At 34.4% G+C, this 22841-nt stretch overlaps 1 protein-coding gene across 1 annotated transcript in view; it reads right to left on the bottom strand.

Annotated features, from left to right (window-relative positions):
- LOC105834144 (lachesin) overlaps positions 1 to 7571 on the bottom strand; it is a 171609-nt gene extending 164038 nt beyond the window's left edge. The window contains exon 1 of the mRNA XM_028190565.2: positions 7376 to 7571. Within this exon, the coding sequence (XP_028046366.1) occupies positions 7376 to 7448 (73 nt within the window). The 5' untranslated portion in view covers positions 7449 to 7571. The remainder of the gene's footprint in view (positions 1 to 7375) is intronic.
- Between the last annotated feature and the right edge of the window lie 15270 nt (positions 7572 to 22841).

Below are 22841 nucleotides of genomic sequence, written 5' to 3'. Positions count from 1 at the left end.
AAGATAAAAATCCGATGACAAGTTAATAACGTCTCCACGAAGATCCGACCAGCTTCGTAAACTTTGGACGATAATCGCTAAGAAATTGAAAACTTAGAAGGACGGACATTTTTCACATCAATACTTTATTTTATGTTAGACATTTCAAGGTAGTCTCTGATTAAACGATAAATCTGATAAAAAATGTGTTTAATAATTTTAAAGTATATTTTAAATAAAGATGAGAGAGGATCTGAGAAATTTAAAAATAAATGTCCAAAATAAGTTTATCGTATGTAATAATTCAATATATATAATAATTCAATTCGTGTAAGAAACAATTGTAGATGGTCTACAAGAAATAATGAATCAAAAGATTAGCTTTTTATGTCGCATTATTTTTAAAATAAAAAAATTAATTAATAATACAAATTTAGAATCTTACAGTTTAATAGGCTAACAGTTCAATAGTTCTTTATGGTTTGCTCTGATTTTAAATTCTTTAAATGGTTATTGGAATCTCAATTGTAAAGGGTATAAAAGAAAATGCTACTATATATCGTAGTAATATCGAGAATAGATAAGATAAGTCCTCGCTCGTTAAAATCTTACATTTCATTTCTAAATATACCCGAAATTCGTATTATGAGAAAAGCTCGCCACGTACAATGTTTATGCGTTCTCTTTCGTGCCAAGAACAATGGCTCTGAGAGCAACCCACCAAACAGTTTCCGTTTCCGGGGTTACCGAAGGGTCATCCTTCTTCGAGCTAGTCATGCGTTTCTATGTATGCGTTGATGCGTGTTGATGTGTAATTCATAGGACAAAAATCATTAGTAGATAAAAAGTCAAATGTGTGTGTTTGACATGTAAAGTTAAAATTTTGATTAAGATATTATGAATATAATACAATTTTATACTTTTTTTAAAAACAATGAATTAATTTTTACGTCAAAATAAGAATTTTTTGCGATGTAGCACGTAAAATGACAAAGATTTCATAAAAATTCATGAAATGATTAAAAATAGAAGACCGTCAGTTATATATAGTATAATCCTTGCTTTTAATAATTTAATATCTTTATTTTGTATATCTTTTGCAAACAATTGAGCATTGTAGAAATTTTGAAAAGAATAATTAAACTCAACGTACGGTGAATTAATTAATTTCATCTATTTCATTTTTTTTTACGCGCGAAGGAAATATCCCTACCCTTTTGTAGGCCTTTAAAAGCTGTACAAGTATCGGTGCATGAAAACGCACTAGAACTGCAGAGACAGAATCGGTGTCGGTGGTTGCGGCCGTGTCGGCAATCTGGACGCGCGCAAAACAGCGCTTGCAGCTGACGTTTTACACTTTGCGGTGGCTGATGGGTAGCCAGATAGGTTCCTCGAATTGTCCTCCTTCCCGTGCGCAATCATCCTTGTCGCTTCAACCTGGCAAAGTTCGCACAACTCGTCGTGAGGACTAACCTCAGAATTTTCATAAAAATTCAGACCTATTGGTGAAAACAGCCGCCTTTCCCATCTTTCAATGTTCTTAAAAGTATCTTACAATTGGAAACCGATATGTTCGCGTTGATGCTTTACATGCTCATTTCTTTTTTTAATGAAAGACATTTCAATGTTAAGGGAAAAAGCGATAAATAATATCTCTTTATCAAAATAATTAAATTGATTTTTTGTGGAGTTAAGTTGGCTTCGAATATCAAAATAAAACTTTTCTTTTACAGACGATACTTAATGTTTTATTTCAATTTATTAACTTTTTTTAACTGTATTATTTTTTGAGAGACAGAAATAGATGTAATGTTAAAAGATAGTGTGTATAAAATATTTTTTTGCTGATCTTGCTAGGGTTGCATTTTCTTGTAGTTTTATACACAATGTATAGAAATGTACACAACACATACGTAAAATGAGACTAAAAATTAATAAAGCGATTGCTTTTTATAAATAATGGACATTACGTAATGTCGATCACCACGTAATTTTGAAAACAATGTCCAAGGTAGAAATGGAGGTTCTATGGTGTACGGGGAACAGGAGCCGATTGGCGATTGGACGGGCAACCGCGTGGAAATTAATTAGCGAGCCAATTTAACTTTAACGACCGTTCGATTCCATAGAGTTTCCGGCGAGGTGTGTACATTGATAATAATTTCCCCGAATGCGCACCACTACCTTAACCATTGGAAAAGTTTTCCAAGTTAATTTTCTGATCGCGCCTGTTGATTTCACTGCGAAACAAACTCATACAGAAAATATTTCTCATAATTCTCTCTGTAATATTCGCGCGTTTCCTGTGATTTTATATAAAATATATATTATATAAGCATATGTGATATCTCAGAGGTAATCGGTAGATATAAATATACATTCGCAACAATAAAGAAATGTCATTTGTCATACGCGTGATTATAATCGTTGAAATAACTAAAAAAATTTATTACTATGAGTAGTTATCGCGCATTTGTATGCAATGCATAGGTACACGTATATCAAACGTAACTCCTTCAAAGCAAGTATCTTTTGCAACAAGATTTTATTTCCGTAAGAGGATCCGAAACTTTCGATTACAGCTCGGACGTATCTATGCGTCGTGACCTCTCGTTCAATCGATCGTCTTGAAATTTGTATGAAGTAACAAATCCGCTACTGCATGCGCAACTCAGAAGTACCAAAATCGCACTATCACAAATTATTTTGAAATAATTAAATGCTGAATACTTGAATGCATTAAATTTTATTTGTAATAAAAATATTTACAAATCTAATCACGCTTTGGCTAAACATGATAGCTTACACTTCTATTTTTTGTTACATAAATTCTTTTACTGGACTTGTTATAAATTAATTAATCTTCACATTGTTTATGACAAATCTGTTAAAAAAGTTCAAGCATATAATATATCAAAATATACGCTATTATGTTATTTTTATTTAATTATATGATATATCTATAAACTATATTCAAGCTCAAGTAGAATATATGATTTCTATAATTTATCATTATTCTGTTGGTTTATGAAAATGTATTAAATATACTATTGATGTTTGACATGTAGTCTAAACGTAATTTAATTAAATAATTTAAGTTTATAAATTCCACATAGTTTTTGTTGATATGTAAGGGTCAGGACATATCTAAGAATCTTTTTACGATCAATTAAGAAGATAAACTATACCTTATTACAGAATTTCTAAAAAATACGCATGAATTTGCAAATGGATTTAATATGGTATTAATAAACCGAGCAAATATATTTAATGTTGGATCACCCATCGCTCGTAAATTCAGCTTTGTTCGGGAATGAGCCGTCGTCCATCGGGATTTCATCGGACATGCAACGAGACGGACGGACAAGAAAAAAAGACGCTGCATGTCGTGCGCGTCCTGATACGTTCGCGTCAACTCGCTAAGTTAAATTTTCAACGATGTTCAGAAGCGCCCGAGCACCGAACATCACATAAGAGATCGTCCGCTCAGACACGCGTCTCTATTTGCATAACAGAGGCGCGTTGCATAATGGAAATTACCCCGCGTTGGATAACATTGCGTGCTTGCATCGTGTGCACACGCTGCCCGCCGAGAAAGAGAAAGGAATTTCTCTCATTCGCGTGTTGGCGAATAATTAGCAGGCCTGCCCGTGACATGAAGTTTGAAGCTGTTGCTGACTGGATATGCACAGCTGCCTTACATTTTCCGCATTCCTTAGGCAGATTGGGGTCACTAAATAAGAAATTACATTGCACGAATGCAGTCCGTGAGTTTTCCGATTACACGGAAGTAAATCTCCCTTAACAATACAACGCGAATATTTCATTAATCTCTGCCTGGTTTTGTTATAAATATGATAAAACGATAACTATGAGAAGACCTTAATTATTGCTTTTGTAGCACATGCATATATACATTTAAGCATTATATTCATATGCATTATTATCATTACTTTATTGATTTTAGCACCAATTGTTTTCTACTGTTAATTTATCCATAATTGTTTTTTTTCCGATTGTTTTTTGTTGATCTTGATTAATGAAATTTCTTTTTTTTAGTCGTGTCAATGTTATCCGATATGTCTTAAAAAATTTTTAACTTGCCTTTTTTTAAACATCTTTATAATTTTAATATAAATATTCTCTTTTCTACTATCTTTTTTCTTATCGACAACGTGGTTCCTTACTTTCACATTTATTTCTATTTTTACCAGTAACCTCGGATAATTACACGTTCATGTCGCTTCGCGAAGCAGAAAGTAGAAGATTGATTATAGGTGCAATGCGCTTGATAATGAAAACGCATAAGCTCCAATTGTCTACTAATGTTTTGAAATTATTGATACATGAACATTCCAATCCTAAGCGTCTATCTATTACATGCACTGCAGGGAAACAGATACGATCGACAATGATACAGCATCTCGATAAGATGATTAGGGTTGCATGCGTTAGCAGTTACGATTAATGATCGCTTATATGGTGTCTGACACTAAACAAAAACGTTTAAATCGATAATGTTTGAATGCAATCCAATTTAAAAAATATTTTGTAATTAGTTATTCTTTTATCTACCTGAATGCAAGCGTGCAGCATTTTAATAGATATTCTAATGGAAATTATGACATAAAATATCACGCTGCCATTTATATTTCCTTCCGTCCGGACACGGTTATCGGAAAATAATTGCATATCACGTAATCACTCTACGGTGTAGACTGCAAAACATTAAATTCGCGATTTATTTCACGTCCAATTTTGCTTCCATTTATTACGGCATTGCAAAATCATATATCACGCAAATATTGCTTTAAAGCAAACTATATTTAGTACAATATACGCTCATCGCTTAAATAATAATGCACGATAGTAATGCATTCTGTATGCAAACTGATATTATTCTAAAGAAGTCTGTAATTAATAAATAAGTGTATGTTTCTGTAAATTTGAGTGTGTAAGTATTTACAATTAAGATACTATACATAAAGATTATTATACATAAATATTAGAAATATTTTACACACATAGATATATTACTGACATGTCAAACTAAAAAGAATATTAACAAATTAAGCAATAATGTGACGAAACTATTGTTAGAAACAATTATAAATTAAAAAAACAATTTGTATTAATTTTCGTATATATAGAATATGTTATTATTTGATTTATCTTTTACTATTTTATACATTGAATTGGCATTTTTCTGTGCTATATTCTTTAATAGCTCTCCGGCATTACTATGTCTTGGCAATTCGTCGACCGTGTGTCACTGATTCTTTAGATAATTTTCCCAAGAGAAATCGAAGGCAATACTAAGAATCAGACATTAATCTCTTCCGTCCTCTCCCTTTCTTTCTTTTTTCTTTTCTCTCGCTTTCTTCAAATCTTAATTTTTACTCTCCTAACAATCACCGGATAATGAGATAAAATCACGATTGCTATATGTCTGATTAAAATTCTGGATTTACTACTGATATATCAGGAGTTCCATGCGATATTGCTAAAAATATTCACTTAATCTTATTTTAAATGCAACTTATATTTCTTCGTTATATTATAAGTGTATTGATTGTATATATTTCTATAATTGCATATTTGCGCTATTGCATATATCCTTATATCATTAGTTTCATTAAAACATCGAATTTCAATTATCGCAAAATATTTCTAGTCGTTCTTTTTCATCATAATTTTCCTTTCCTTGAAATTTTTTCTTTACTCTTTTAACAGGAATATCGACTCTAGTATTTTATTCTTACGTTACGATAGTGTATCCACATGCAGATTATCGGAACAAACATTAATTCAATTTAATGATTTATTATCAAAATAATTACTGTTATAAAAGCTTATAATACATTGTAATAATGATATTACAGTATAATTATTATTCATCCTAATGATCAATCAATAAGGATCAATACTCCAGGTTCCGTAATTTTGTATAAAAATAAAAAGAATTTTATAAATTAATAATAACATAGCAATTAATTATTAACAGAAAATATTTTATTATATCTGGCGTATTATTAAAATTTATTATTTAACATTTAAGAGTGAAAAAATGCTTGGTTTTTATTCGTTTTAGCGAATGACAGAATTAATGTAAACCAACATATGGTTCGTGCATCTTAAATCTACTGCTTCGTACCGTCTGGTACCTGTGTACAGTATATACATAATATTGATCCAGGCTATTCACGATTTACTCATTCTTTTCATCCGCGTTGTTCCTGTTTCCATCTTTAAAAATATAAAATGGCCAATAGTCATGCCCACCTAATCTTTCACTCGATAAATCATCGATTTAGCTTTATTCCTATCATCTTTCCGTGTCATTTTATAGCGACTTCCATTATTGGCGCTCTGTATTTCTGCTAACAATACCAATTAGCACTTCCATAAATTCGAGGCTTTTTCCGTTTCCCTGCGGATAATACTTCTGTGTCACGCCACCATGTGCACTCCACAAATTCTCATTTAACCATGTACCCGGTTTTATCGTTATTTAAACCTTTGTTTTTGTATGTTGGAAAATTTAGTAAAGCATTTTCTAATAATTTTAATAAAAGCTAGTTTGTAATAACTCCACTTTTGTAACTATTAATAACTATCTCAACATTTAATTTAATTTTTATACGTATAAGATTTATACATTTATATATATATATATAGTTTTTTCGTACATATAAGCATACAGGTAAATTTGTCTTAAAGTATTCTACATCGTCGGTTTGTATATTTTCAAATAACATTTCTCAAATCAGTAAGACATAAATTCTTTCATTTAAAGTGTAAATATATTCATCTTAAGTGTAAATATATTCCATTTTTTTATAAATTTTATAATATTTACGTAACCAATGTAAAGTTTAATCATGTTGACCAAGGAAAAACAACGATACCTACAAGAAAAACTGCATACACTCCAATATCTCCTACAATATTACGAAACTAGAACAACACAATAAAAAGTAGTAAAAAATACTGAAATGGTGGCATGACTTTATGAAGAAAGTTTCGCAAAATGGCATGTCGAGTTAAGTCAGATTTATGGTATAACCATAATGGATGGTATATACGAAGAGCTTGCATTGGGATGTCGTGATTCTCTTATGTATTTCACCGAGTGGACTCGCGTTTTCCTTTCACACATCGCAAAACTTGTCACTTTGCTTTTCATCGACGTTATATATGGTATTTGTTCAGATGTGACATAATTTGACACACACGTTTGAGGTACTTTCATTCGGAAACAGATGATTCCTGAATGTTTTACAATAAAAAGATTTCCACACAAAACGTTTTCATCGTGAGTAGTAATTAGTTCCTTAGACACGTAAGTGAGAAATCGCCTTTTTATCCTTCGACAAAGAATACGGTGAGCACTTACCTTCGGATGAGTGCACCAATGTAACGAAGATCCATACGGTCCACGGGACGAAAACAGCAGTGATTATTGTCATATTTATTAGTCTCGTAACTTTTTCTTTAATCCCGTTTAATTTTCGTCACGTACACGCACTGGTACAAAACCTACGCGAGCCGAAGTCTAGATGCAGACTGACTTGTCCTACGAAGTCCAGCAGGAGCAACAGAACACGCATGCGTCCTGGCTTCCACGTGCCTGTCTCTTTCGTATCTTTACTAGTCACAGGAACAATTGTGATTTCCCGGACGTCCTCATTCTATCTCATTGCGTAGAACTGGAGGTGCTTTCGAACGTGTTACGCGAATGTGTTATGCTATCTCGTTTATCGTCTCTCGTATGTCATCCTCTCGCGACGTCAAGTCTAGAGATTGTACGTGGTCTTACACAATACACTTAACATATGCGATTCATTTATCCATCACTATTTCGAGCTTTTTACAATGCAAGAGAATTTGCATTACACGTGTTCATATTATGAAATGCAGACATTTCAACATTTAAACCAATGATAAAAATTGAATGCAGTGGAAGAAACATCTTTATCGAAGAATATTTCTAGCAATTGAAGTTTTCATGCACAAGTCTTCCACGTACTTGTCCCTTTCGTATTTCTATTACTAGTCACAGAGAGACAATTGTAATTTGCCATATCTTCGTTCTTTCTCATTGAGCAGGAAATCTAAAGGAACCTTCAAATGGATCGTATGTGAAATGTTATTTCGTTTATAGTCTCTCTTACGTACGTTTTTATTATCAAGATCGGTTTATGCTTTGAATCAATTGAATTAAAAGTGATAACAAATAAAAATAAAGATTAGAAGAAAGATATTATATATATGTGTATTTTTTTCCAATCATTGTCCTATTTATACAACATATATGTTATCTATAAATAGGATGATTGGAAAAAATATACAAAAACAAAAATATATAAGAAAAAAATATACATATAAAACAAAAAATATTAAATTCAATATAAAAATAATTTACATTGTTTAATAGTTTTCTATTATCATTTTTTTGTTTATTTATTATAAATATTTGTTTTAATTGTATTATTTTAAAACAACTGCTTTTTTGATCTGACATTTTTTAAACAAATAGGCCGTAAATGATAAATATAACAGTTTTACAAGATTTATTTATTTAAATTTAATAGGAACGAATGTTATCAAGTTTAATAATAGAGATAGATTGTATTATGTAGGAGTGCACAATATTGTTAACCGAATTTATATTACAAAGGATAAAATAAAAAAATTAAGTTTTTATAATTTACTTACCAGAAAAAAAACGGTGTATCAGGCATCCCTCATTGTTCCCGAAATTAATACTGGAAACCGCAACTTGGTCTTTGCAAACGGCGCGGCGCGTACACGCTTTGATAACGCTAGATGCAGAGGAATAGGGAAACGGAATGGAAATAATTCGCCCGGCTGTTGAGGCAGTCCGGGATTAGTGTAAGCCGTTAGAGGTACGTCCTCGCCTCTCGTGCGTGCAGTAACGTTTCTTCTCTAAGAGTGTTGAGGATAAAGAAGAAAGACGGAGGCAACAGCAATAGGAATGAAAAGAAAAGAAAAAGAGTAGACGGGCAAAGGTAAAAGAGAGAGCTAAAAAGAGGAATGCGAGAACGACGCCGGAAACGAACAAACATATTCTATCGAACAGGCATCATTAGCGCGAGATTCAGCATTCGGCTTTTCGCGTTTGATATGAATTTTTCTTCTTTGGGGTTAGCGTGTGTTTTTCGTTCAGCGAATGTCCGACTGTGAGTCGCGCGCGATGGTAAACGAAGCGGAGTCGCGTTCGAAACGGGTAAGTCAAACGAGAAAACTTCGCGGATTAAGCGCAATCAAGTACCGATAATTCCCTTGTGAATCGAGGCTCCCGTCTCTTTTCTTCTCTCTCTCTCTCTCTCTCTCTCTCTTTTTCTTTCTTTTGCTTTCTCTATCCGAGCGTAGGATAGAAGGGGGACGGATGGGTTAGAGAGGACCTTCGCGTGTCCCAGCCCGAAGGAAAACCGAATTGTTCGGATTGGATGCCGTCGTGTTCGCGGCAATGCTATCTCTTACCCCGACATCGACCCCTGCGAAAGCCCCCGCGGGCGTTATCTACCGAATTAATCGAGAAGTTTCTCGCCTTTAACTATATAACATTAATTTTAATATCAATTCGACGACTCGTGGTTTATTCTCATAATGGTATTCGCAGCTCTCGAGTGCTCGCCGATGCGAATTAAGACAGTCTCGACGTCTCGCTTAAGTTAGAGAATTAGCTAAAAATTGTCGTTCATACAATACTTGAAAATCTTTTATAATTTAAAAAGTAAGAAAAGAAATTACAATTACATTGTTAAAATAAAATGAAAATAGCATTAATTTTTATATTTAATTATTAATGTGATTCTTCCTCCTGTTTTTTAAAAGAAAAAAGAATTTTGTTAATTTTTAAGAAATAAAGTTTAAGATACCTTAAAGAAAAACATCTCTATTTAAACTTGTAGAGCAAAAGTAATTTTATCGTACTAAATCTTGTAAAAAAACCTTTTATATTTGGTACAGTTATAATTTTGTATTATAGTAACTTAAAATATTACAAAAAGAATTTTAAGAAAAATGTGTAACTAAAATATGTTAAGCATATTAAAATTTGTATGAAAGTAAAAAGAGAGGGAGAGAAGAGGGAGAGAAAGAAAAAAAAAATTAGATATCCAACTAAATACTATTTATCTAATGCAAGTAAACTCATCGTATATTATACTAACGTTAGTTCAACGCCTCGTGCAACCACCATCAATCGTCATTATTTCCCAGATATGGCATTTATGGTTGAAAATCCTGAAAAATAACGTCCGTGTCATTCTAGATACACGCCATGTATCCTATATCTCGCTCTCAGTATATTGATGCCAGTAAAATCGATCGCGAGAGATGCAAATACTGGTCTTATCAAATAAACATATTTAACTTTATAAATTATATTTGTATATAAATGGACAATTAGAATTTAATGTTATAAATATACAGTGGACATATTAACGTACCTACCTCAAAGATTGTTTGCATTGATAATTCTGATTAATTAAATTAAGTTATTACTATTGCGCATATGATAGGGAATCACACGTCATGCGAATGCAATGTCTAATATACGTATATATAGGAATCTGGGTATATACGGATCTCCTATAATTAACTCAATGCATCGATGCAAAATAATGCATGTTATTAAAAGCGAGAGAATTTAGGTCAAACGTGATTATAATATAAGAAAATGTTTTTCTATTATTACATAAATTCACACATTTTTGAAAATATGAATGTGAAAGTATAAGACTTTATAAGTTTAGATATACATATATATATCGATTTATTCTATATTGATATTATAATGTTACACGTCTTTACCAATGAAAAAGTTTTATTACGAAGGTGGCATATCTACTAAAAATCATTTATTATTTTAGCCCTTACTGTAGATTAAAAAATGATATATAATATAATTGATTATTATTATGAGTGTCAGTAAATGCATTTGGATATTGTAAACCTTGAAATTCATCATCTTTGTAACAATTCATTTATTTTAGATCAGTTTTACATTTCTATCATTTATTGTTTTTTTTTACAAAATTTTTTATTTTACACCATTAAAGTATAATCTTACTCATTGTCGGTCATGTGTAATATTCACATGAAATATAATATAATAAAATTAATACAATCTGGATTTATAAATACAAATGCTTTATTTTGCAGTATTAAGTAATGAAATGAATGGACATTAAGAGTATTGCTAATTGAAACGAGTAAATAATCAATAGAAACGTCTCTTCTATTTAAGGCTCTTCTATTTTCGGTACTGCAACAGCAGGGCAGATTTTGCCGTTTAGCAAAACCGGTAAACTATACGATAATAAGACTAATAATTCGTGCGCAGAAGCTTCTCACGTTCTATGTAATTCACTACTCCGAGTACAAATGGCTCGTAACACTCGCGCCGTTAATGTTAATATACAACGTAGTCGCACACGTGGAGCATCAGATTTCTAATTCTAATAAATCCTGGGCGAGGCGTGCCTACTTAGATTGCGGCCCTGAAATACCGGCAAATGGACCCTGTAATTCTTAAACGAACAACCCGTACGTGAACGCGGGCAAAAGTTAGCCGCAAACTTCTACACTGCAAAGCATATCCTCTTTATATATAAAGGACATGTATATTTTATAACGGAATATACAATATTAGAACGGATTTCTTACGTGTCCATTTTACTTAAGCGTGACTGGCGCAATTCTTAATGTGACATTTTATCTATGTATGACAATGTCTTTTATATAAATAGGACTGAAAATAATTATTATAGAATAGACGTTAAACCGGACATTATAAAGGATGTGGTCCGGACATTATAAAGGATGTGGTCCGTCATGTATATTAAAGCGGACGAAATAAACAAAACTATGCTGGCAACGCAATATGGCGCGAGCGGTAGCGATAGCTTTGTCGTTCACTGTTACAACAGTCTGTTAGCTTGTCTGCTTTGACGGCCGTTCTCTTCGCAGTTGTGATGAGTGTTTTTGTTGCTAATTGTTGGTGCTAGTTGTGGATGTCGATCGGCGCGGTGGCCGTCGCGGTGGGTATGCGGCATGTGATTGCGAATTTGGGTTGCTTCCCGAGGATGGTGACGCGGGTGTGTGCTCCTCTTGCGGGCATTATTCGCCTATGAGCGTGTGAGAAAAGAAGCACACGTTTGCGTTGTCATCCGCGGGAGACAACTCAAATTCGTCGCGGTCGCATGCCGTGCATTTGCCGCGGTGGTTGCCTCGTCGATCAGTGCCCGTGTTGGCACCAACGGTTAGCAATAGAGATGTTTATTGCAACTGAGGGGAGGGCAGCCGTTAGGGCGGACATTAGTCCGTTCTATTTATGAAGGACATTAAAGACAATGTCCTGCATATATAATTCCGTTTTAATTTCACACTTATCTAAAGTGGAAAAAAAGTCATTTTTTTCCATTATAGTTTCGCGGAATTTAGAGCGGATGTGTTTTGCAGTGTACTCGTTTGGTGTAACCACGAGCGGATGTTCTATAAAACTAGAGCAGTATTCAAAATACAGAACCAGATATCATGAACGATCGATTAAAATGATGTAAAGTATTAAATAAATATTTTATATATATAAGAGTTCTAAAATATTAAGTAATTTTATTTATTTAAACGAGGTTATTTTAAAAAAGTATCATCATATAATGAGATTACAAATCTATCGAAAATACTTCTAATTTTCTATTTTTTGTGTTAATGAACGATACAAAAAACACGTTCTGTGCGAAAAATAACTTTCATATGTATAAAAATTGTGTGTTTTTAATATGTTATTATACTCGGTTTTAATATTTGAGGGGTAATATTATCGGATATGCGGATTCCGAAATAAATTCAATTTTATGTATGTTTTATCATCTCACAAAAAATATAATGCAAACCTTCATAAATCATGTTAGAAATGTTTGTCTGTCTGCGTTAGGTTTTACATAATCTTGCAAGCACGTGCCATTGTTTTCACACGAAACAACGCATCGTACTTGCAAGCAATGTATCGAGAAGCTGTATACAGTAGTCGCGTAGATTCGAGACAGCAATAAAACTGTATCAAGGAATAGAAGACACGAAGTTTCGATACGATTCTGTTGCCCGATTCTGGTGGCTGACGGTTCCGAAAAGGACGACGTTATCTCACGAATTCCTGCGCCCCATAATCTAGCATTTATACACGTGCAAGCTACCATATAGTTCTCCAGGTCTTCAACCAACAAGTACGAATTCTCGAATTTCCATTGCTTGTACGCGCAAACATGGAAGTCTTCCTACGCTGCGTCGGTTCTCATTTTCGCCAGCACTTTTAATCCTTTTCTAATTTAATTATTAATTATCTAAGTTTGATAAAAAGAATCTATCAAGTTTGTTAAAAATTTTATTATGTTGAATATTTAAAAAATTTTCACGTGTATATTTTGATATAATTGGATAAATTGAAAAAGTAATAAGGAGAACACTACGTATGTAAATCTTTTTAATAAACTTTAGATCAGCGACGTTAACTTGATAAACAATTAATAAATTTAATTCAGTAATTTATGATCTTCCCGAACTTTGCATCAGCAACTTATTACTCTTAACTTATGCTATTAACTGTGAGTTTCATTGCTTTATAGAGTATATTATATTACTTTTTCATTGCTTTTAAGTATGGCGGATAGTGAATTTAAGATAATACGTTCCACATAATATTTTAAGAGCGTCGGATTAAAGGACCAAAAGTTTGAAATCGAAACGTCTGAGACATTTCATGGCAATTCCGCGCGCTGTCGTATTTCCATGAAGCGTGTCACTTAACGGTGAGAGCGCCTTAAAGTTTTAAGACGGTAACAAGTCGAGGGAGGAAATTAAAGCACTTTTCAGAGAGTCTACCACACGGTCTGCGTAGAAGTAGTTAACGAAACAAGTGGTTAATGAATTATTGAAAGAGCTGTCTGCGTGAGCTTCTTAGTTCTTTTCACTCAAAACCTTTCTCTCTCTTCTTGTTTCACAGATTTCTCTTTCTCTCGTTTTCTCTCTTTTTCTCTCCTATGCGAGATCGCATAATTCTATAATATGACCCATCTCAAAGAAAGATCTTGCTTTATGTTTGTTATAAACTATTTTTTTAAGAAGTATTGTGTAACGTCTTTGAATTTATGTAATATAAATAAAAGACGTAACATATTGATTTTCCGAAGTTCTCTATACATTTTAAAATATGATACAGTTTTTCTAAATATTAATTAATATATATTTGTTACATAGTAAATCAAAGGATTGTATGTAAATTGTATGTAGTGTATAATAGTGTGAAATAACGTTTTGTTTTAATACTATACACTCCACGTAAGTTAAAATTTATCAAAATGCTTGCATAAGTGTATCCTTAAAAAAACTCAATGCAAAAATTTTGTTTTACTAGACGATATGATTGATATACGAAGTCTTTACTCTGAAAATTTCAATTGCATCTACACAAACAAAACGTGTTCTTTCGTGCATTGCACGTCTATCAGTCAGCCGAATCAATACTTCGAAAATATAAATTTAATATAACACGAAGTTCTGTCAAAAAACACGAGACTCTACTCTAAAAAAAAAAAAAATGTAGCTACGTGGCACGGCACGACGCGAACGTGCGGAAGCGTGCTTTAGCGCTATGCCAACCGCGCGAAACGCACGCCTTGTTCGCTGTTTGATTAAATCGTTTGCCATTGTAAACAAAAGCATTCGGAAACCGCCGTTAAACATTCACACGCAAATTCAGAATTGCACAAAAATTACGATACGAGATGGACTCTTCTCTTCCTCCCTCCCTCCTTCTCCCGCGTTTTCTATATACGCACGTGCGACCCATTTCTATCGGTGATATATCCATGCACTTTGCGACCGCGACGAAAAAAATATCGAAACGATTCGTAAATAGATAGAGAGCTCCGGATTCATTTGATCAGCCGGTGACAATCCCGCGGAAATCTCACGCATAAATATATAAACCATTTCTCTTCGGATACGCACGCGCGCAATCAATCACTGCTGCATGCACTTGAATGACTCGTGCTACTTGTCAAACACAGAATTCAAGCGAATTAAACTTTGTATAGATGAAATATGTCTCATGCTCGGATGAGATACATTGTGCATCACACCGTTCCCGTGAGTCATTCGTTACCTGTGTCAATCCGTATCTCGTTGCAATCACTATTATTTGCGCATTTTATTTAACACGTTGAAAAGAATTTTTAATAGCTAAAGGAGTCGTTAATTGTTCATTAAGACATTGACGCTATGAATTCCATTGCCTATCTCGAATAGCAACTCCATCATTTCGTAATCCAATTTGCCGCGTAAGTGACATCGCGTAAGACAAGACAGGAGTACTCGGGGCAATTTACAGGGAAAGCACGTCACATCTTGTAACGCGGTCCAATGATAACATAAATATCAGTCTTTCGAAGAGGAAACAGCTCGTCGCGTAGCCACAACGTGCGGAGGGAAGTAACACAAAAGGGTGGTCGTGCAAATCTAGGAAGCTGCTGGAACAAATACGGCATACACACATTCTTTCCCCCGTTCGCCATCCCTTTCCGAAGCATTACCGCCGGTCTACACAGAGACCAGGCAGCCAGTGGATCCTCGACAGTATTTCAGTGAAGTATCTAAGAAGTGAAATGAAATGTAGAGGGCCGGAGGCGTGACTCGAACTCGTATGAGTCGCACCAGATGTTACAATATTTACTGCGAGGAAAGCTTCCCTTCCCTTAACCATCCTCCTCGCATGTCCCCCGTTAGTCCCTTACATCCTCGCTCGGATATTCGCGACATATATGCTTAATAATATTAATGTCTCGGCATAATGATGAATGAGAAAGCACCGCGCGACGAGAAGCCCATTATCTCTTCTTGACCTTCTGTCAAGCTTCATCTCGATAAACTGCTCGGAATCACGAGTTTGCTATCTCCAGACGTATCCCACCGTCTTGGAAAATTTTCTTTTTAAAGATCCAGCATAATAGTCTAATCAGATTCAACGAGATAATGCTCTTCATACCTTGTTACATAATAAACAAATTATTTCCATAAATCATACATTCTATCTTTAATAAAAGAGAAATATTAGACTCGGACAAAACCGTTCTTATTAGTTCTTGAATTATACAAAATTAAATATCAAAAGGTTTTATTTGGTTTCTCTCTCAAAGATGTCGACAATTTATTTCATTAACTCCAAACGAAAATAATTAAATATAACTAAAAATTTAATTAAATATCTGGATATTTAATAATAAAAATCTAAGGTACTGGAACAAAGGTTGTTTAGGAAAAGTTCTCAATTTCTCTAAAGGATCTGCAGTCGAGAGAAAATGCACAACTTTTATTGCACTATTACAGAATAGTGAAGCCTGCGAGTAAACTTGTAACTTATACTTATAAATGACTAAAACAAAAGACAAAAGTTGAAGAAAGTTTTGTAAAAAATGTACATACGTACATACAGAGATAGCTGTTATAATCATCAAAATTTATCTTAAGTTGCATAAACACGGTTGTTTGCTCAAGACGAAGAATATAAATTGAAAGCTATTTGTATACCACTCTCTGTTGCATAATCCACAACAATCGATCAGTACAGTAATGTTTTGCTCTTTAATCTTAGATTTCATCGAACAAATTACATTAGTCATCAGTAAGATGTTATTTCGTTAATTCCTCGAAAAATTTTATTACCTCTGTAATTCATAACGTAATCCTGCAAGAATTATCCTTTGTGATGAGATCGTGGGGCATTGTATATTCCTGTAGCTATACGTTAAATTTGAAACATATCCAATTGGTGTTCGAAAATACCTGAAATAACATTCATTCTTCAGAGCCGCGTTGCGCTCTATTCCACGAACATTCAATCTGAAAATTGTATACAACGATCGGCTTGCAATCGGCGAAAAACGTGGCACAAAATAGTTTCCTATCTTTTCGGCGGGTAGCGTTGATCGAACCGTTGCGTCAAGTGAAACTGGGTTAATTGACTACACCGGAAGAGAGTATATTCCCGAAGGATACCGGCAGGCCTCTGATCCTGCCGGCCCCTCAGTCTAGTACTCTAACACTTGCACTTCGTACATCGTCTCCGGATAACGCGACGCCGCATTAATGCGTAATTGGTGGCGAGCCGGGAAGGTGACACGATACCACGCCGCCAAGAGGGACCAGAGTCGTATGATGTAGTGGTGGCAAAGCCTGCCGGCGGCATAGACATTTTACTCGCGGAAGACGCATGGTCCCTGCTAATATGACGTTTGAAATATGGCGCAACTCACGGCTGAAGATACGGGCGGCAGAGATGACGGAAAGGGAAAGAGCGGATAACGTATGCGAGAGAGGCGCGGCCAGTTAACGGAAGCTGCGAAACGATTGAATTGAATGGAAGAGAAGTATTTCGGATATATCAGATGTTGCGTCATATCGATTATAAACAACTTTTCGGTTTATGATCGCGATGATCAGATATGATTAGGTAGAACATAGAGCGAATGGCACATCTTTTTACATTCGTAATGCATCGACATGTTACAATATGCAGCACAAATGATGCAAATCGATGAGCTTGATCCGTAGTCAAAAGTCACGAGGAGAAAATTACAAACATATTTTAACCTTTAATATAATATTAGAAAAGTATATTATTGGGCCACTCATGTACATCATGCGTCTGATCATTTTTTTACCTGAATGTATTTAAAGTGATTCAAAAAATCTTTAAAAATTCACAAACATATTTTAAGATATATTTATACTTCTTTTTGGAAAAAATAAAGAGTAGTATTTAATTATCTTTGAAATTTCGAAAAACTTTTATGGATAGAAATAAGTTGAAACACGCGAAATATTTCATAATTGGGACTTAAGAGTTAAAAAATTGTAAAACAAAAAAATTTTACAAAATATTTTAAAAACAAAAGCTTTTTTACAATTACTATTAAGAAATTGCAAATAACTATTATTTAGAAAGCAAAAGTAAATGCTGTATAAATGCTTAAGTTGTACATACATGTTACATAAAATTATAAATCTAAAAACGCGATTTTTTTTACAACACAATGTCTTCATAAAGTAATCTTGGTTATAAATTGCTGTGGCATAATAATATACGATGGATAATGTTGCTTTATTTAAGAAAAAAAAATCAAGTTTAACGACAAATTATGTACACCGACGGAAGCTTTTTAGATTGTAGATGCAACGGAATGAAGAAGTCAAGAAGTTGATGTTTACCTTTTACTTCGCGGTCCCAAGATTACGGTTAAAGTTATATAGACGTAACCTCTTCAAAGAAAGAGATTGTGTCAATTTCTCCTGTGAAGAAAATGCAGTATGCGTAAACGTTGTAGTAATAAAGAAATAGAGTTTGCCATAAACTTGAAACATTGAATAATAATTACTCTCTAAATTAACATGTTTTACGATGATTGTTTTATTCATTTTTAAAATATTGTAGGTAAATTACGTCAAAAACAAATTAATTTATCATTTTTATTTATTATCTTTTTGTGTCAAGTATCATAATAACATTGCATGCACGACATTTTCTTTTCAATTTATCCTAATTGATGGATTCTAATTAATTCTCATTTGTCATATTTATGTAGAGATAGCGAATTATTTTTCTAAACTTATATAACTAAAAAATTAAAAATGAAAAATCGTAAGAATTTACAATTTTACTACGCATATATTTTAGGTTGTGGCAAAACTTCGTATATTTATTTGTTTTTTTATGTAATGCATATGTGTTCAATCAAATGTTCAAATAAATCCGAAAGCAAGTTTAAGTTTTAATCGTAACGGAATTTATCATTTTCTTTGCTAGCAGACATTGAATATAGCCAGAGTTTCGTTCAAAACTGATGCATTTCACAGATAAGTTCGAAGAAACTTTCGAAATAGTCGTATCTTTCGCGGTATCTGCATCACCATCTGCTAACTGCTCTGGGTTGCGCAGCCGACATATTTATTAACATTTATTTCATTATCGTACAATATAATCATCAGTAATTCTCGCTTCCCCTCCCCTTTTCTATCTTGATAATAGCGTTGCGTTTCTGCCTAATTATCTCCATGACCACTAGCAAACTGAGTGTTTCCGCTCGTATTACTGCTAGCTGTTCGATCAATGCCGATGTCATCACCGTCGTGTGTGTGACTACGTATGCATGAGTGCGAGACGGTGTGCGCAGAATGATAGCTAAATAATAGATCATTGCCCGTTACATGCTTGCTCAATGATCGAAATGTCGCGCGGATTGGTGATCCATTACCAAACCGCGGGCGACGAGCAGCGATGTCACCGGAATACGTCGGTCACCGATGAAAATGTTAGCAAGATGGAACGTGCGTTAAACTCGTGCTCGTATGCGGATAGTATCCGTCCAACGATCGTACGAACATATTTGAGATGTAAAAAACATCTCGTAGAGAACGTGTTGAATTTGTGTAAGGAATACAAGATGTTTCCTTAAAAAGACAAATCATCGAGAAATTAATTAAAAATAAAAGAAGTTAAATAATTTCAATTAATGCATAAGTAAGTTTAACGATATTTTGTGTTTATATAATCTTCAGAATCTTCTTCAGCTTTAAAAGAACTCGGATCGTGACGTTACTTGCGGAAATGTTCGCGAATGTTTATCGGATTACGAGGTCACTCATTACGAAATGAATAAAAATGAAAATTTAATGGCAGAGCTAATTGTGCGTGGCAGATACAAACACGGCGGATTAGATATTCACGTCTTTTTAAGATATATGAATTTTTCATTGGTACGCGATGCCAAATTTTTCCCTGCAACGTTTTCGGAAACGGAGGGATCAAGCCGATCCGGATTACGGAACGCGGATCTTCGGGGGTTAGAGAAGGTCTGAGTCAAAGTAGACTCCGTTATAGTCGAGCGGTGCGCACTCCGCGCCGTGCCGATTTATTCGAAAATCCAAGAAAGTGGCACGTTTCACCCGTTGTAAGGCGCCTCGCCACCCTTTACGCCCCGCGGCGATGTCTCTCTCCTTCACTTCACCCTCCCACTCGCCGTCGCACTACCTCGCGCGATCTCTCCTCTTCCCTCGGGCGTCTAACGCGTCCCTCGACTTTCTTACCCTCCCCGTGAGGTTTAGGTATTCCCATAGCAAGCTTTCCGTAGCCTCCCGGAGCCAGTTTAGCGTCCTCTCTCGCGCCCCTATCTGATTTCAATGTGGTTCGGTTACGTGCCTCAAATCAAAAACACGAACGTTATTTCTGCACGTGGTCTCCACTTTTCTCGTTCTCCCTCCTCCTCCCTGCCGCGTTTTTTCTTTCTTGTCGCCAACGTTTCTCCGCTTCCCACCACCAATCTTTCTGCCGTTCTACCCGCTATCCTACCGACGTTTCTACTTTCTGCGTCCTCGTTGAGAGCGTTGTATCCACGCTCGTGTCCCACCTACACATGTACACGTGCGCGTTAGCTTATAAACTTTTATTTTCGGAAAACGAGGAGAGAGGGTAACAGAAAGGGAAGAAAGACGAGGGAGAGGTAGAGGATGAGCGTGAGCGAGTGAGAGGAGAATAGGTGCAGGGACGAAACGATTCGAGCGGGAAAGAGCGTATGTTCTGTCAAGCTGTCGCTGAGAGGGAGCTCGCCTGCCAACTTATGGGACACGTACAATGCGAGCCAAGAATATTGCAGCGTCTGTCGCCCTTCTACCCTTTCCCGTCGCCCTTTCACCGCTCCCTCCTTGTTCCATCCACCGCTGACGCTTTCACGAAAGTATACGTAAGACATACGAAGAAGTTATCTTCTTCTAACTGAATATTGAAATGATTTAAGAAAAGAAGGCATGACATGGTCGATTATTCTTGCTGATACTAGATATGTCAATGTGAGGATTTACATTTTATTTTATTTATAAAATATAAAAGGGCGTCTCCTAAATCCTTAATACACGAAGAAATATAAAAGCAAGTTTTGAAAAAATAAAAGAAAATGAAGCTGTTTAAGGAAGTATTGAAAAATGGAAGTATTATTTTCAAAAAAATTTAAAGATATTAATAACATTATAATTTGAAAATGTACATGTATGAACATATCATAGCTTTTATATATTATATATAAAAGCTAAGAAATTATTGAAAATTAAGTAATTGCTGATTGTTTTACAGTTTTTAACAATAATTATTTAATATTTTTAATTGACAATATTATAATATGAAAAAGATAAGCGAAAAAGAGGTAAGCAGGGAAGAAAGAGGGAGCCAGGTTGCAATATCAGCGTAGTTTTTATAGTTGATACAACTACTTGACACATTGTGGCTATGGTCTGAAAATGACTCGATTTGTTTTTACTACCTTTATATTTTATATGCGGTATTTTTCCACATGTCATTTTTGTAATAAACTTTTCATACAGAAGCTTTAGTAACATAATACTTTTATTTAATATTTTCCCGAGCGTGCAGTTGCTGGTTATTATTCAAAACCTGATAAAAACTGAGGTTTATTTTAAAAATCTCTAAATTAAGACTATCACTGTATAAATATCTAAAAAATTGAATGTAGCTAAATTTGTATCTCACAAATCTAATTACATCAAATATCTTTCATTGATTCCTCTTCCATTTCACTCTGTTCTAGGATGCGTTTAAAAAAACCTTAGCATAAATGCAATTTTCTTTATGCATTCACTCTTATTTTATATAAAACATCGTATACGATGTATGTTAATTATCTTTATATAAATAATTTATTATTTATATAACGTTGTATATAGCATTATTTCTTGTTATTAAAATAGTTATTGTTAATATCTTTTTTTATTATACAATATAATAAAAATTGATTCACAATTATATTCTTTAGACATAATTATATTCTTTGTACATCAATTGAGTAATGTTGCATAATAACATTAAGGCCAATCAATTTATCGATTTCATCGTGGTTGTCATAGAAACGGGATTCCGCTGTACTTGATCGAATTATCTGCCTATTCTGAGACATCGTCATGTTGTGAATTACGAATTATAATTGCACGACGAATTATAAAACACATCTGGATGAAAGGCAAATAAAATAAGGCTGTATTGTCTTTTAGACATGACTTCGATAATGTAGAATTAAATTTTTAAAATTTCTTAAAAATTCTTAATTCTAAATATCCTATTTATTACGAAAAAATTATCGCGAACATTTTATCTTGAAAATATCCCAATCGGAAAGTTTGTCTGACTTTAGCCATATGCTGACTCGCATTTTCTTTCAGGGACGTCTTACAAATGCAAAGCTCGAATGTAAAGGCCGACGTGCCGATGTGTCATTCTCAATCCATACCTCAAATCTAGGTATATCCTCGCATCCACGATGCTTAAGATGCTGTAACGGTTTGCAAGGGAGAGGAAATCGTTCGCGCGCGCGCACCCGCGACTGTGCGATCGTTTGTCACGACGGTCGTCGTCGAGCCGCTTTTTACGTTCCAACGACGACGACGATGCGACGCAAGACTCGCGGGGATTTGGCTTAACGGCAGAAACTCAGTCGCCGATTTCTCGTGTTCGCGGCAAGAAACTACCATAAGGTGTTTTCTGTGGTGTCGAGGAAGGAGATGGTGTGAGGGAAATAAGAATATGATGTAAAGATATGTATGCGTGTGTATGTGTGTGTGTGTGTGTGTGTTTGTGTGTATGTGTGCAAGATGGACGGATGATCTTTCCCCTCAGCCTTCATTCTCTTCTTATCTGCTCGTATCTCTATCTCTTCGGCCATCATCCATTTTCGTATCCTATAAGCACCGACACGTACGGACACGACGAGATATCT

This window comes from Monomorium pharaonis, chromosome 6 (genome assembly GCF_013373865.1).
Source record: "Monomorium pharaonis isolate MP-MQ-018 chromosome 6, ASM1337386v2, whole genome shotgun sequence".
NCBI lineage: Eukaryota > Metazoa > Arthropoda > Insecta > Hymenoptera > Formicidae > Monomorium > Monomorium pharaonis.
The sequence above is the reverse complement of the archived record's forward strand: the minus strand, read 5'-3'. Positions and strand labels throughout refer to the sequence as shown.